At 49.2% G+C, this 12963-nt stretch overlaps 1 protein-coding gene across 1 annotated transcript in view; it reads left to right on the top strand.

Moving 5' to 3' along the window:
• ADAMTS17 (ADAM metallopeptidase with thrombospondin type 1 motif 17) overlaps nt 1–12963 on the top strand; it is a 393371-nt gene that overhangs the window by 363877 nt on the left and 16531 nt on the right. The window contains exons 22-23 of the mRNA XM_052659846.1: nt 7271–7475; nt 11116–11268. Of these exons, the coding sequence (XP_052515806.1) occupies nt 7271–7475; nt 11116–11268 (358 nt within the window). The remainder of the gene's footprint in view (nt 1–7270; nt 7476–11115; nt 11269–12963) is intronic.

Raw genomic sequence — 12963 nt, forward strand, 5'->3', positions numbered from 1 at the left:
GCTAGATGAAGCACAAGCTGGAATCAAGATTGCCACCAGGAGAAAAATCAATAACCTCAGATAGGCAGATGACACCACCCTTATGGCAGAAAGCAAAGAGGAACTAAAGAGCTTCTTGATGAAAGTGAAAGGGGAGAGTGAAAAGCTGGCTTAAAACTCAACATTCAGAAAACAAAGATGGCATCTGGGCCCATCACTTCATGGCAAATAAATGGGAAAACAATGGAAACAGTGAGAGACTTTATTTTGGGGGGCAATGGCACCCCACTCCAGTACTCTTGCCTGGAAAATCCCATGGACAGAAGAGCCTGGTAGGCTACAGTCCATGGGGTCACTAAGAGTCAGACACGACTGAGCGACTTCACTTTGACTTTTCACTTCCATGCATTGGAGAAGGAAATGGCAACCCACTCCAGTGTTCTTGCCTGGAGAATCCCAGGGATGGGGCAGCCTGGTGGGCTGACGTTTATGGGGTCGCACAGAGTCAGACACAACTGAAGCGACTCAACAGCAGTAGCAGCAGTAAAATCATCACAGATGGTGACTGTAGCCATGCTTGCTCCTTGGAAGAAAAGCTATGACAAACCTAGGCAGCATATTAAAAAACAGAGACATTACTTTGGTGACAAAGATCTGTCTAGTCAAAGCTATGGTTTTTCCAGCAGTCATGTGTGGATGTGAGAGTTGAACTATAAAGAAAGCTGAGCGCCAAAGAATTGATTCTTTTGAACTGTGGTGTTGGAGAAGACTCTTGAGAGTCCCTTGTACTGCAAGGAGATCCAACCAGTCAATGCTAAAGGAAATCAGTCCTGAATATTCATTGGAAGGACTGATGCTGAAGCTGAGGTTCCCATACTTTGGCCACCTGATGATAAGAACTGACTCATTGGAAAAGACCCTGATAGTGGGAAAGATAAAAGGCAGGAGGAGAAGGGGATGACAGAGGGAGAGATGGTTGGATGGCATCACCGACTCGATGGACATGAGTTTGAGCAAGCTCCCAGAGTCTGTGATGGACAGGGAGGCCTGGCGTGCTGCAGTCCATGGGGTCGCAAAGAGTCAGACACCACTGAGCGACTGAACTGAACTGTTTTAAGCCACCCAGCTTGTGTTACTTCTTCGCAGCAGCTCTAGCAAATTAATACAGGTTTCTAGTCAGCTGGTTTTTCCTGAATTATCTGAGTGGGTCCAGTGTAATCGCAAGGGTCCTAAAACAGAAGAGGGACGCAGAAGAGAAGGTTGGAGTGATATAGCGCGAGAAGAGTTCTACCTGATTTGCTGGCTTTGAAGACGGAAGAAGGTGCCACCAGCCAGGGACTCAGGGCAGCGTGTAGAAGCTGGGAAAGGCAAGGAAGCCCAGTCTTCCTCGAGTCTCCAGAAGGAACCAGCCATGCAGCACCTTGATTTTAGCCCCTTGAGATCCACATCAGTCTTTCTACCTCCAGAAGTGCAAGATAATCAGTCTGTATTTTTGGGTGCCCTTAAGTTTATAGCAGTTTGCGACAGCAGCAAAACAAAATAAAACAAAACAAAAAACAGGGTGTCAAGTAGTAACAGAGCTGTCCAAAATCTAGTAGTCCCCTCTCGTCCATGGGCCATACACCCCAAGCCCCTCCGTAGATGCCCGAAACCCAGGATAGTACTGAACCCTGCAGGTATTTACATACTATGTATTTCCTGTACTAAGCAGCAGGGAGCCTATACAGTGTGGATAAGCTAGGCAAAGGAATGGTTCACATCCCAGGTGGGACTGATTGGGATGGTGGGAGATTTCATCCCACTGCTCAGAACAGCACACAGTTTAAACTTATGAATTGTTTATTTCTGGAATTTTCCACTTAATGTCTTCAGATTGCAGTTGACTGTTAGTAAACTGGGGAAAGAGAAACCACAGATAAAGGCGGAAAACTACCTGATTAGAATGATTGAACTTGGCACTCGTACAAAGGAGATGTGTCTGTGTTGGTTGGACAGGAGAGGCTGACCTGACCCTGTGGGAATGGGGGAGGGACCTGAATTATGGAAGTAGTATGGTGGCTTCATCAAGAATTACAGTTTTATTGCTTTTAAGAAGAACTACTAACTCAAACTTGGCTAATGAATGTCGCTGTTAAGAGTTTTAGAGGATATGAGTAAAAAAAGCTCAGGTTTGCATTGTAATTGTAGTACATATTGTTGTGTGGAACTGTTGGCCCTTCTCAAGTTAATAGACTTGGAATCGATGGGACTTGACTGTGATGTCCAGGCATGTGATGTCATCTCCTGTCCCACGTGGGCCTCGTGCAGCCGAGCCCTTCAGCAGAAGTGGTTTCTTTCTGTCACCAAAAGCAAAGTCTTAGGGAGGCCACTTTTCATCCCCATTCCTCACCAAGGTATTTCTTAAGTTCAAGAGCAAGAAGGTCCAGCTGAAAAATAGTTCAAATAACCCTTAGCAGGTGTGCCCATGACACAGAGCCCTTCTGTCGGTGGCTTGGCACGTGTTTCAGGCAGGGATGGATCTTAGGATTCTTCTGGAAAGAGGACAAGGGGTACATGAGCTCTTTTCCATCGTGTCATCCTTTTGAGAAGTACGAGCTTCCGGTGGCTCAGATGGTAAAGATTCTGATCAAACACTGACCTGGGTTCAATCCCTGGGTGGGAAGATCCCCTGGAGGAGGGCATGGCAACCCACTCCAGTATTCTTGCCTGGAGAATCCCCATGGACAGAGGAGTCTGGTAGGAGTCCATGGGGTCACAAGGGTGGGACATGACTGAGCGACTAAGCATAGCACACAACAGACACCAGAGGTAAAGGAGAGAAAGACCTGAGGGGCTGGCAGTCCCTCCCAGCTCTACAGGAATCTGACCCCCACAGACCTGACTTTTGTAGCCAGTGGTGGGCTCGGACTGCTGAGCCCTGCTAGCAGCTCCCTGTCTCCTGGATGGGACCTTTGTGTGAACAGAGTTGGTACCCACATTCCCTAGAGCACAGGCTCTGATTATGTGCCCAGAAGTGGAGAAGCTGGCACCCATGGCAGTGGCATGCATGCCGAGGGCAATGATAGCCCCGTGAGTATGACACGGCAGTGTTTGCGTATCCCATGAGTATCCCACAGTGTGGATGTGTTGTGCTTCCCTGGGCTCAGCCCTGGGAAGCACAGCAAATACTAAAGGCAGCAGCAGGATTCTAAGCCATTTCACAAGGCTCAGCACAACAACCTGACCTCAACCTAAAACCTAGGTCTCCACCTAAAACCTAACATTTACATTTGCAAAGTTAATCGCAAAAGGTCAGGACGAAGGAGATTTGGCTGTGTACCGCGGTCCAGTCCCAGTTGGATCTAGGGTATCCGAAGCGTGGACAGTGAGGCAAGAGAGAGATATAGATACAGAGAGAGATAAGGAAAGAATGTTGCAGTTAAGAAAATAGAGGAGAGAAAGAGGCTGATATTCCTTGGTTTATGCAGAAAGCCAATAAAGCCTCAGACAAGAGACTTGCTCTGTTCATGTAGGCCACAGGTACCCTCTTGAATAGCGGAAGGTGCCCCACCTTGGGCTCCCTCTCACGTGGGTCTTAGAAGCCCGGGCAGGAAAGTGAACTCAGAGGGCCCCTACGCTCCAGGGAGTCAGCCTGAAAATAAAGAGAAAGAAAGACACAGTGAGACCAAGCTTCAGTGAGCAAGGCCCCAAAACTTTATTTTCCAGGGGAGCTTATATACCTTGAGCTGCACATAGAGAATAATGGAAGATGCAGAGTCATGCAGGGTCAGCAGTCCTGACCCTTATTGAGACCAGGCTTTCTTTCTGCATACCTTTCCATATGCAAAAGTTTTACGTGATTTACATCATCATCTGGCCAGGAGGCCTACTAACATTTTATGACCCTTCTTTCTGATAAAGGTTAGTTAACCAGAAAACTTATTTTCTCTAAAGGTGATTCTTCTAAAGTCTAGCGCCACTCCCTGAAAGCACTAGATAAAGTTGCATTCCTATAGGGCAAAGGTGTGGTGGGCTATAACAAGAAAGGAATTTATTAACTCAAGGTTTAATGTTGTAAATATCAAGGCTACTTACTTATATTTCCATATATCAACTATATTAATTAATGCACTCCCAGGTACACAACGAAAGATATGAAAACTTGGTGGCAAGTATTGGCTCAACAATGAAACCCTTAACCAGTTCTATTCTAATAATTTTTAACTCCCCGAAAGGCTCTACATTCCTAGAGTGTTTTAAGCTCCCCATGCCTCTTGTGGTTGGGAGGCTGTAAACAATCACATGCTTAGCTGTAAGCACCTGGATAAACCTATCAGGCAAGTTAGAAAGCTGTCAGAGGGGTTTGAATTGAAACACTCTTATCATGCCCAGGAGACTTATTAACTAGAGTTCTAAGTTGATTTCCTTCAGAGAAAGGTGGTCAGGGACAGCCCCCATTAATATCAGAAGAGTTTGGCGAAAAGCATAAGATAGTAAGACGGACAAATTCTGATTTTGGGGTAGATGCTCGAGCAGGTCCAGGGGATCCCTCGAGTCCTGATCCACCTTGCCCGTCAAGTCTCTCCACATGACCTTGTCATGGGTGGGATCTCCCGTGCTGGCTCCCGGAAGCTGAGAGTCAGTTATTGAGAGAAAAACGTAATAGGTGCTAGCAGAGGTTAGTGTGGTTTCTTTAAGAAAGAAAGGAAATGGCGCAGAGTTGGGGAGCATTCATGAAAGCAAGTCCCCACTTAAAGAGAAAACCAGCACATTCTCTCGCCGCTTTCAGGTCACATCTGGACTATTCTATCCGTGACATATCAATCATTTTAAGAACAGCAGTGACTGATTTGAGACTTACAACAGATTGAGAATCTGTACATTATTTTGATCAAGAGAAGAGAAAACTTAAAAGGGGAACCAAAGACCTATCTTCAGATATTTGAGGAGGAATTCTTATACTCTAAAGACCAGGACTAGGAGAAATGGGTAGAAGTTGGTTCCTGTCTTTCAGAAGTGTTCAAGCAGTTGTCAGACACTGAAATGGGAGCAAGGCTGCATGCCATCTGTGAAGTCTTCATCTCCCACCAAGGAGACACAGAATAATGACAATACTGGTTCCGTTATAAGGCAGTGTGCCAGGCACTGCCATAAGCAGCCTGCAGGGGGTGTGCTGCTTATCCTCACCCCGAAGCCTGGCACTGCGTCTCCATCTTCGTAGCATGAGCAAGGGGTCTGATGAGAGGAGCATCACTGCAGTTAGTCCATGGGCTGCGAAGGACAGAGTGGTGAGCTCTGCCAAGGGGTCTGGAGTGAGCTCTAGATGAGGTGGCCTGAGCTTGCCCTAAAGGATGAGGAGGAACCATGTTGGGATGGAACCGGGTAGCCCCATCTGCTCAAAACTTAGTCCAACACCCTCCAGCGCCCCATCTGGTCCAGGCCACCCTTGTCTCCCACCTGGACCACTGCAGTGGCCTCCTCCATGCCCTCCCTGCAGCCTCCACCCACTGTAGGCTCACCGCCACACGGAGCCAGGGTGGCCCTGGAGGGACGTGCCCTCCTCTCTCTAAACACCCTCAGACTGCATCTTATTCAAGCAGGAGGCAGCAGCCTGCCAGGCCCTGCGTGACCTCCCCCTGCAGCCTCTCGGGTCCTGCCCTCTCCTTCTCACCCTGCCCTGGCCATGCTTGCTCCTGGCTGCCCTCGGCCCTGCCAGCACACACCGCCTCCAGGGCCTTTGCACCTGCTGTGTGCTCTGCCTACATCTTCTCCCAGAAAGCACAGGGCTCCTGCCTCACTTCCTCCCAGGTGCTGCCCATGGCAGGCCATCCCCCACCTTGGATAATATAGTGCTAACCCTCACCTTGCCCCATCCGCCCCATGCTGCTTTGCTTTCCTCTGAAGCACTTATTACGGCGTGGCACATTCTCTCTGTGTCTGTGGTATAGAACATGTTATACGGCAGGCTACAGTCCATGGGGTCGCAAAGAGTCTGACATGACTGAGCAGCTAACACTTTCACCTTCAATCAGCTTTCATTCTCTCTATTACATTATGTTGTATTCTGTTGTATATTGCTCATCAGTTTACTTTCTATCCCCAAGATTCAGAGGCAGGCTTTGTTTCATTCTCTGACTCATCACCAGCACCTAGATGTTTCCAAGGGGGATGGCCTCATCAGGTGGGATCTGGATCTAACTGTTGTGAGAACTGAGTGGTTATCAGCACTGATCCTCCAGGCAACGCTGCTTTGTCAAACAATGAGCTCCTGGAACTGCCACTATTGGGGCCTCACAAGGGCTTTCCAGCTGGCACTGGTGGTGAAGAACCCACCTGCAATGGAGGAGATGTGGGTTCAATCCCTGGGTTGGGAAGATCCCCTGGAGGAGGAAATGGCAACCCACTCCAGTATTCTTGCCTGGAGAATCCCATGAACAGAGGAGCCTGGCGGGCCTACAGTCCACGGGGTCAGATAGAGTCAGACATGATGGAAGTGACTCGGCACACACGCATGCCAGGGACCACAGCACAGAGAGTCTCTGAAAGGATATTCAAAGCCCTGTTTGTGTCCTGAGAAATGATTCCTAAACTGCCTGGCTCCTTTCCAGCACTGTAAGGGCAGCAGAGACCTGACAGAGTTGGGATCATTGAAATGTTAGGCATGTGGAAAAAGTCATAGTTGAGCACTTTCAGCTGGTGGCCTCAGCAGCTTAGTCACTCTAGAGAGACTTTGGCCATCCTGAGTTGCCTCCTCAAGAGGGCCTGCCACCCTTTGGAAAGCGGGGAGGCCTGTTGTATTTGAGCTGGGGCTAGGGCGTCCTCTGTCAAGGGCTCTGCCGGTCACCTTTTGCTGCAGTGATGAACGACCCCAGAATCTCAGTGGCATACCACAGCATCATGTATGACAGAGCCCAGTGGTGGGGCAGCCCCTGTATTGGACATGCTGTTCTCACAGAGAACAGAGAGAGAAAGAGAGAGCAGAAAGAGAGAGAGAGAGAGAGAAGCCAGAGTCACCCAAAGCTTCTGCTGGGATGTGGCCTGCTTCGTGTCCATCACACCTGAACAAAGATGGCCTAAGACAGCAGGATGGAGACGTAGGGACAGTAGCAGTCTGACATGGGGAGTGGGGTCAGAAGGGTTTCTGTGCTGAGAAGACCACTGAACCACTCAGACAGCTCTGATAGTCTGGAATTGTCGCCAAACACAACTGCAAAGCTGCGTCTGCCTCCTTCCCTCCCACAACAGGCCCATGATCCCGTGATCTGTCTGGAAGGCCCTTCGTCCTCTCACTGTCTTGTCTTTCTCTGGGCAGGTGGGTGGCAGGCCCATGGAGCCCCTGCTCAGCAACCTGCGAGAAGGGCATCCAGCACCGGGAAGTGACCTGCGTGTACCAGCTGCAGAACGGCACACACGTTGCCACCCGGCCCCTCTACTGCCCCGTGCCCCGGCCATCACCAGTGCAGAGCTGCGAGGGCCAGGACTGCCTGTCCATCTGGGAAGCATCAGAGTGGTCACAGGTGGGTGCCTGGGCTGCCCTCAGTGCTGAGACCATCACCAAGGCCCCAGAGCCTCATCTGCAGGGACCCCAAAATGGCCCCTTTCCCTCCGTGCTGTTTGTGACACATCCCAAGGAATATCCTCACCAGACCCTGGAGCAGCTCAAAGCTTTGTTCTGGGTCACATACTGTCAAATTCCATCTGATGTTTCAACATGGCCAAAAAACCATGGATAGTGTATTTTTTATAATATATATCACAGTACTGTTTGGTTTGTTTGCTGTGAGAATTCTCTTGTAAATATAGATGGAAGGATAGATAGGAGATAGGTAGGTGGGTAGACAAATAGATACCTTTTCATCTCTTTTGTGCACTCTGTAACTATAGGGTGGTTAGGTTGGGAAAGTGCTTTCAAAGACTTCCCTTCAGCTCCACAGCAGTCATGGTGGAGTTACCTTTGCAAGAGGCAGGTGGATGCTGGGAGAGACAGGTTTTAGTGTGTGAGTTGGAGTCACAGATCTCATGCCATGTAACATTTTGGAAAGAGGTCAATTAAGCCTTAAGTTTTAACTTTGAAGACTGATCCTGGAAATATCTTATCTTTGGTAATATCATCCTTCAAGGCTTTGCAGTAAACTTGCAGTAATGATTTTGATTGTTTGGCTATAAAACAAACAAACCAAAAAAATAGCTGAATAAAGGGCATGCTTCCCTGAGGTCTTCCATCAGACGTGTTCTAGGAAAGTCAGAAGGGCTAAATCCAAGACACTCTTCAGTGTGGAAAGTATTTTTAAAGTTCCTTTTTATTGCCAAACAGTTGGAATTATTTTGAATAAGAAAGTATTCAGCCCATTTTTAATGAAGGAAAAGTCTGCCCTTGGGCGACTGAGTTTACTTTTTAGGCAGATCCTGACATGTACCTGTTCAAAGAGGGGAGGTTTTTGCCTACCCTTTAAGATATTTTAGGGAAAGGACAGAGTTTAAATTTTTTTAAGTTTTTTCTTTTTACATGTACCTAGGTTAAGAAGTTTAACATTCAGTGGGCTTTTAGGGAGGGTAATTGGAAAGCTAGGGGCAGGTGTGTAGTCTCCCTTGCCATGAGCTTAGGACCTTGATCACCTGCTTCTTGATCCGAATAAGATTTATGTTTTAATCAGACCAAAACCATAAATTTTCCACCTATAGGACTCTTACAGGGAAAAGAAAAAAATGCCTCTAACCAAAATAAATAAGCCTGATATAATCAACTATCATTATAGTATTGAAGAGGTCTATTTTGGAAAGTGTAAGACAGTTGGAGCAAGATTTAAAGAAATTTCTCCATCTCTGTTTCTGTATCTGTGTGTTGCCTGATGCTAATCCTGAAATAGTATCCACACCAATCAGTCTAATTCTGCCTCAGCCAAGGCTCAAAATGCTTCTTTCTAAACATTTGATGCACAATCAAATCTTTCCTCCCTGAGATGCTCACAAAATTGGTATCCTTACCACTTTACCACATATGGAAGTCCCTCTAACACTTCTTCTTCTGGAAACAAATGGGTTTAAATTTCTAGTGGGTGAGTTTTTATTGCTGGGCTTGCTTGTATTCAGCTGGCAGTGTTGACCACTGGCACCAGGAGTCCCCAGCTTCTTCCCCACTTCATCAGAATAAGGAACAAATATTAAAAGGAAGCAAAAGGTAGCAACTGTCTCCTGTCTTTGACTTCTGATTCACACCCCTGGGTCAGAAACCAAGAGAGAAACTGAACATCACCCTCCCAGGTCCCTTTGCAGGGTGATCCCAGCCTGCAGCAGTGCCCTCCCTAAAGGCTTTTCCACCAACAGGCTGCTGGTCAAAAGGGGCCAGACCAGGATTTGGTCAAGAAGTGGGCTTGGTGTTGAGTGTTTGAAATTCAAGGGACGAGGCAAGGAACGCAGAGTAGAGAGAGACAAAGCAGGAACTCAGGCAGAAGTGGTGAGTAGGCCCCTAGTTGCAGAAGGAGCTGATGGTGTGGGTGCTGGTACCAGGGAGCTGCCCATGAGGCAGATGGTGAGAATGGAGTTGCTGAATTGGTCGGAAGGCGAGCCCTTTAACACAATAACCCAGGGTCCCTGGCCCCACGCCTCCTGCCCTAGGAGGCCTGTGCGTAAAGCCTGCCAGGGACTGACTCCTTGCATCCGAAGTCCCTTTAAAACCCACATGCAAGATCAAATGCAAGTGCTCTTCCAACCCCCTGCCCCTCAATGATACCATAATGACCTGTGAAACGTGTATTACTTCTAAAACAAACCAGTTTAAATTCATCTCAAAAAAGTAAATAAAGAAAACAAGAATAGGACCTTCAGATGGAGAGCTAGGTTGAATTCATAGGAAAAATAAAACTAGATAACATTTTGAGATAAATATTAATAACAAATATAAAGAATGACATTTGTCCTTTATGTGCATTTTTCCAGTGGACATAGTGGAACTTGTGAAAAGTCAAGTTTGTTGTAGCTCAAGAAAAATCACTATGTACCCTCTCAATCACGCAAGGGTGAGAACCAAAGTTAGAGTTGTTGGGGCTCCACTCATGCTTCTGTGGCTGGTGGGAGCCCCACCCAGCTGTTGGGAGGGAGTCCCCTCCAGATCTCCCAGGTCTCTTCGTGTCTGTGCATTGGACAGAACCCAGCCTTCGGCCACCGTCTCTGCCGGCTGTGTTTTTGTCTCCGTGGTGGGGACTGGGCTTCCCCACATGGCGACCAGAGGGTGGGCTCCCCAGGTTCCCCGACCATGTCACCTCTGCTTGCTGATCAAGTCAGTTGTGTCTCCCAGGGTCAAGGGTCCTCTCTTCCTCGTGCTTTGTGGTTTGTTTTTTTCTTCCCCAAACTCGTTTATTTTTAACTGAAGGAGAATTGCTTCACAATATTGCGTTGGCCTCTGGCGTCCGTCCACCTGAGTCAGCCACAGGTATACATGTGTCCCTCCCTCTTCAACCTCCCCACCACCTCCCACCCCTCCCACCCCTCCAGGTAGTTACAGAGCCAGGGTTTGAGTTCCCTCATGCTTTGTTTTGAGATGAGTAAGAATTCACTCGTGTCAGCCAGGCACCAGCCGATCTCCAGCCCAGAGGACAGGGCTGGGAATCTCCCAACTGGGCTCCAGACCACCCCTCAGGTCTGCCTCGTCTGTGCCTTGTCGCCTCTCCAGCTCTGTTCCTGTTTCCATGGATCTTGCTGCCTAGGGGTGTGGGAAACTCTGAGGATTCACACGGCACTCCGCTGTTTGGGTCCCCTGCCCACACCATCTCTTCCTGTTTCCCAGGAAGTGAAATAGCACAAGGAGCATGACCCTGTTACCATTCTTGGTGTTCACATGAAACCCAGGGGCTTGCAGGCACCTTCTGTGAGAGTCACTGGGGGCTTTGCTCTCCATCTCCTCCCCCACTGCCACCCCTGAACTGGTGCCTTTACTCCCGAATGGCTCAGGCCAAGCACAGGACCTGGAGGCCAGCTGGGAGGAGCAGAGTAGGACCGTGTGCATAAGACTCAAAAAGGCCAGGAGCTTTTCAAGGACAGAAAATAGCATCCTCATCCTTGTATCCTCAGTGCTGGGGCTGGCACCTGGTAGGCACTTAACAGGTGTGGATGGACCTGACTGGATTGGACTGGATTCAGTCTCCGAGTGGTGTCTTGCAGTGTTCTTCCAGCTGTGGCAAAGGCACACAGAAACGGACTGTGACGTGCACCAACTCCCAAGGAAAATGTGATGCGTCCACTAGGCCGAGAGCCGAGGAGCCCTGTGAGGACTACTCTGGCTGCTATGAGTGGAAAACCGGGAGCTGGTCCAAGGTGAGTATGGTGCCTGTGCATCCATCCCACCCAGGAAGTGGAGGTGACTCAAGGGGCTCAGCCCTCTCACCATGGGCCCCAGTTCAACCAGATGGTCCCAGTCTCACCAGCTGAATTCACTTTCTCTCCCAACTCCACACCTGCTGGTGAACCCATACGGGGTCCATTTAGAAGGGCCCCGAGAACCCCCAAAGCAGGGAAGAATGCCAAGGGGACCCATGCATCCTGCAGTGGGCTTCGTCACCAGCCATTGAGAGAGCCTCCTCAGCGGTTGGGAGTCTGTCCCCAGGCAGACACAGAGACGCTGTTGGCAGACAGAGCATCATTGTCCCCAGGGCCCTTGGGCGAGGGCTGGACGACGCTTGAGGGGAAAGCACACGGCCCTGGGTTGAGGAAAGGAGGCCATCTCCCAGAGCCTCGGGGCAGGGGAGTTCAACAGCATTCAAGTGAATGAAAGTTCCCTGCTAGCTATTCCTTTATACATTCATCTGATATCCTTGACCTGTACTCAAGGTGGATACCATTGTCACCCTGAGAACCTTCCATGAGTGTTCTAGAACCTTCTTCCAAATGCTGTAAGGTTTCTCCTGTCTGATTTTCTGATGAAAATTTCCAGTGAGAACCTGGAGCGTGTTTGTTTCCTTTTGGTCTCAGTAACTGGCAGCTCCTCATTTGCTTCCATTGATATCTATGGTCGAAGGCCATACACTGGTGGGAACAGTTTAGAATTGATTGCTGCTGCTGCTAAGTCACTTCAGAGGTGTCCAACTCTGTGTGACCCCATAGATGGCAGCCCACCAGGCTCCCCCGTCCCTGGGATTCTCCAGGCAAGAACACTGGAGTGGGTTGCCATTTCCTTCTCCAATGCATGAAAGTAAAAAGTGAAAGTGAAGTTGCTCAGTCATGTCCGACTCTTAGCGACCCCATGGACTGCAGCCCACCAGGCTCCTCCATCCCTGGGATTCTCCAGGCAAGAACACTGGACTGGGTTGCCATTTCCTTCTCCAGTGCATGAAAGTGAAAAGTGAAAGGGAAGTCACTCAGTCATGTCCGCTCTTAGCAACCCCATGGATTGCAGCCCACCAGGCTCCTCTGTCCATGGGGTTTTCCAGGCAAGAGTACTGGAGTGGGGTGCCATTGCCTTGTCTGAGAGTTGATTGCTAACAGTTGAAAAATGGGAAATTTCAAAAAAAAAAAAAAAGAAAAATGGGAAATTTCACCTGGCAATCTGGATTTGGGCCTTTCTACGGAAATCTGGCAACCTCGCCTCCATCTGCACATGGCCTTCGTGACCTGGGGCCTAGCAGGGCTGTTGCGTCTCCCCAGGCTCCTCCAGGCACTTTGGGATTTAATTTATCTGTCTGGCCAGGCAGAATAGCATTGTCTGGACTCCATATGTCCAGGTGTGAATTAGAATAAAGCTGTCGTTATTCGAAGGGTCCTTGTGGTCACATCCTGAATGCAGCCTATACCGCTAAAGGGCAACACCTGTGGTCACGGGTGTCCCCAGGCAGGAGGAGAGGTGAGGAGGGATCGGCTGGGCCTTGGGGGTCTGGGGCCCCAGCCTTGGTTCCTCTGTGCAGTGACCCCTGCGCCAGCAGCCCTTTCCCGTGCTGATCCCTGCATAACAGAAGAAGGGGCAGAGGTGCAGAGAGGTTAAGCGACTCGGCCCCGGCTCTCTGACAGAGTCCAGGC

The sequence above is a fragment of the Budorcas taxicolor genome, chromosome 21 (assembly GCF_023091745.1).
Source record: "Budorcas taxicolor isolate Tak-1 chromosome 21, Takin1.1, whole genome shotgun sequence".
Taxonomy (NCBI): domain Eukaryota; kingdom Metazoa; phylum Chordata; class Mammalia; order Artiodactyla; family Bovidae; genus Budorcas; species Budorcas taxicolor.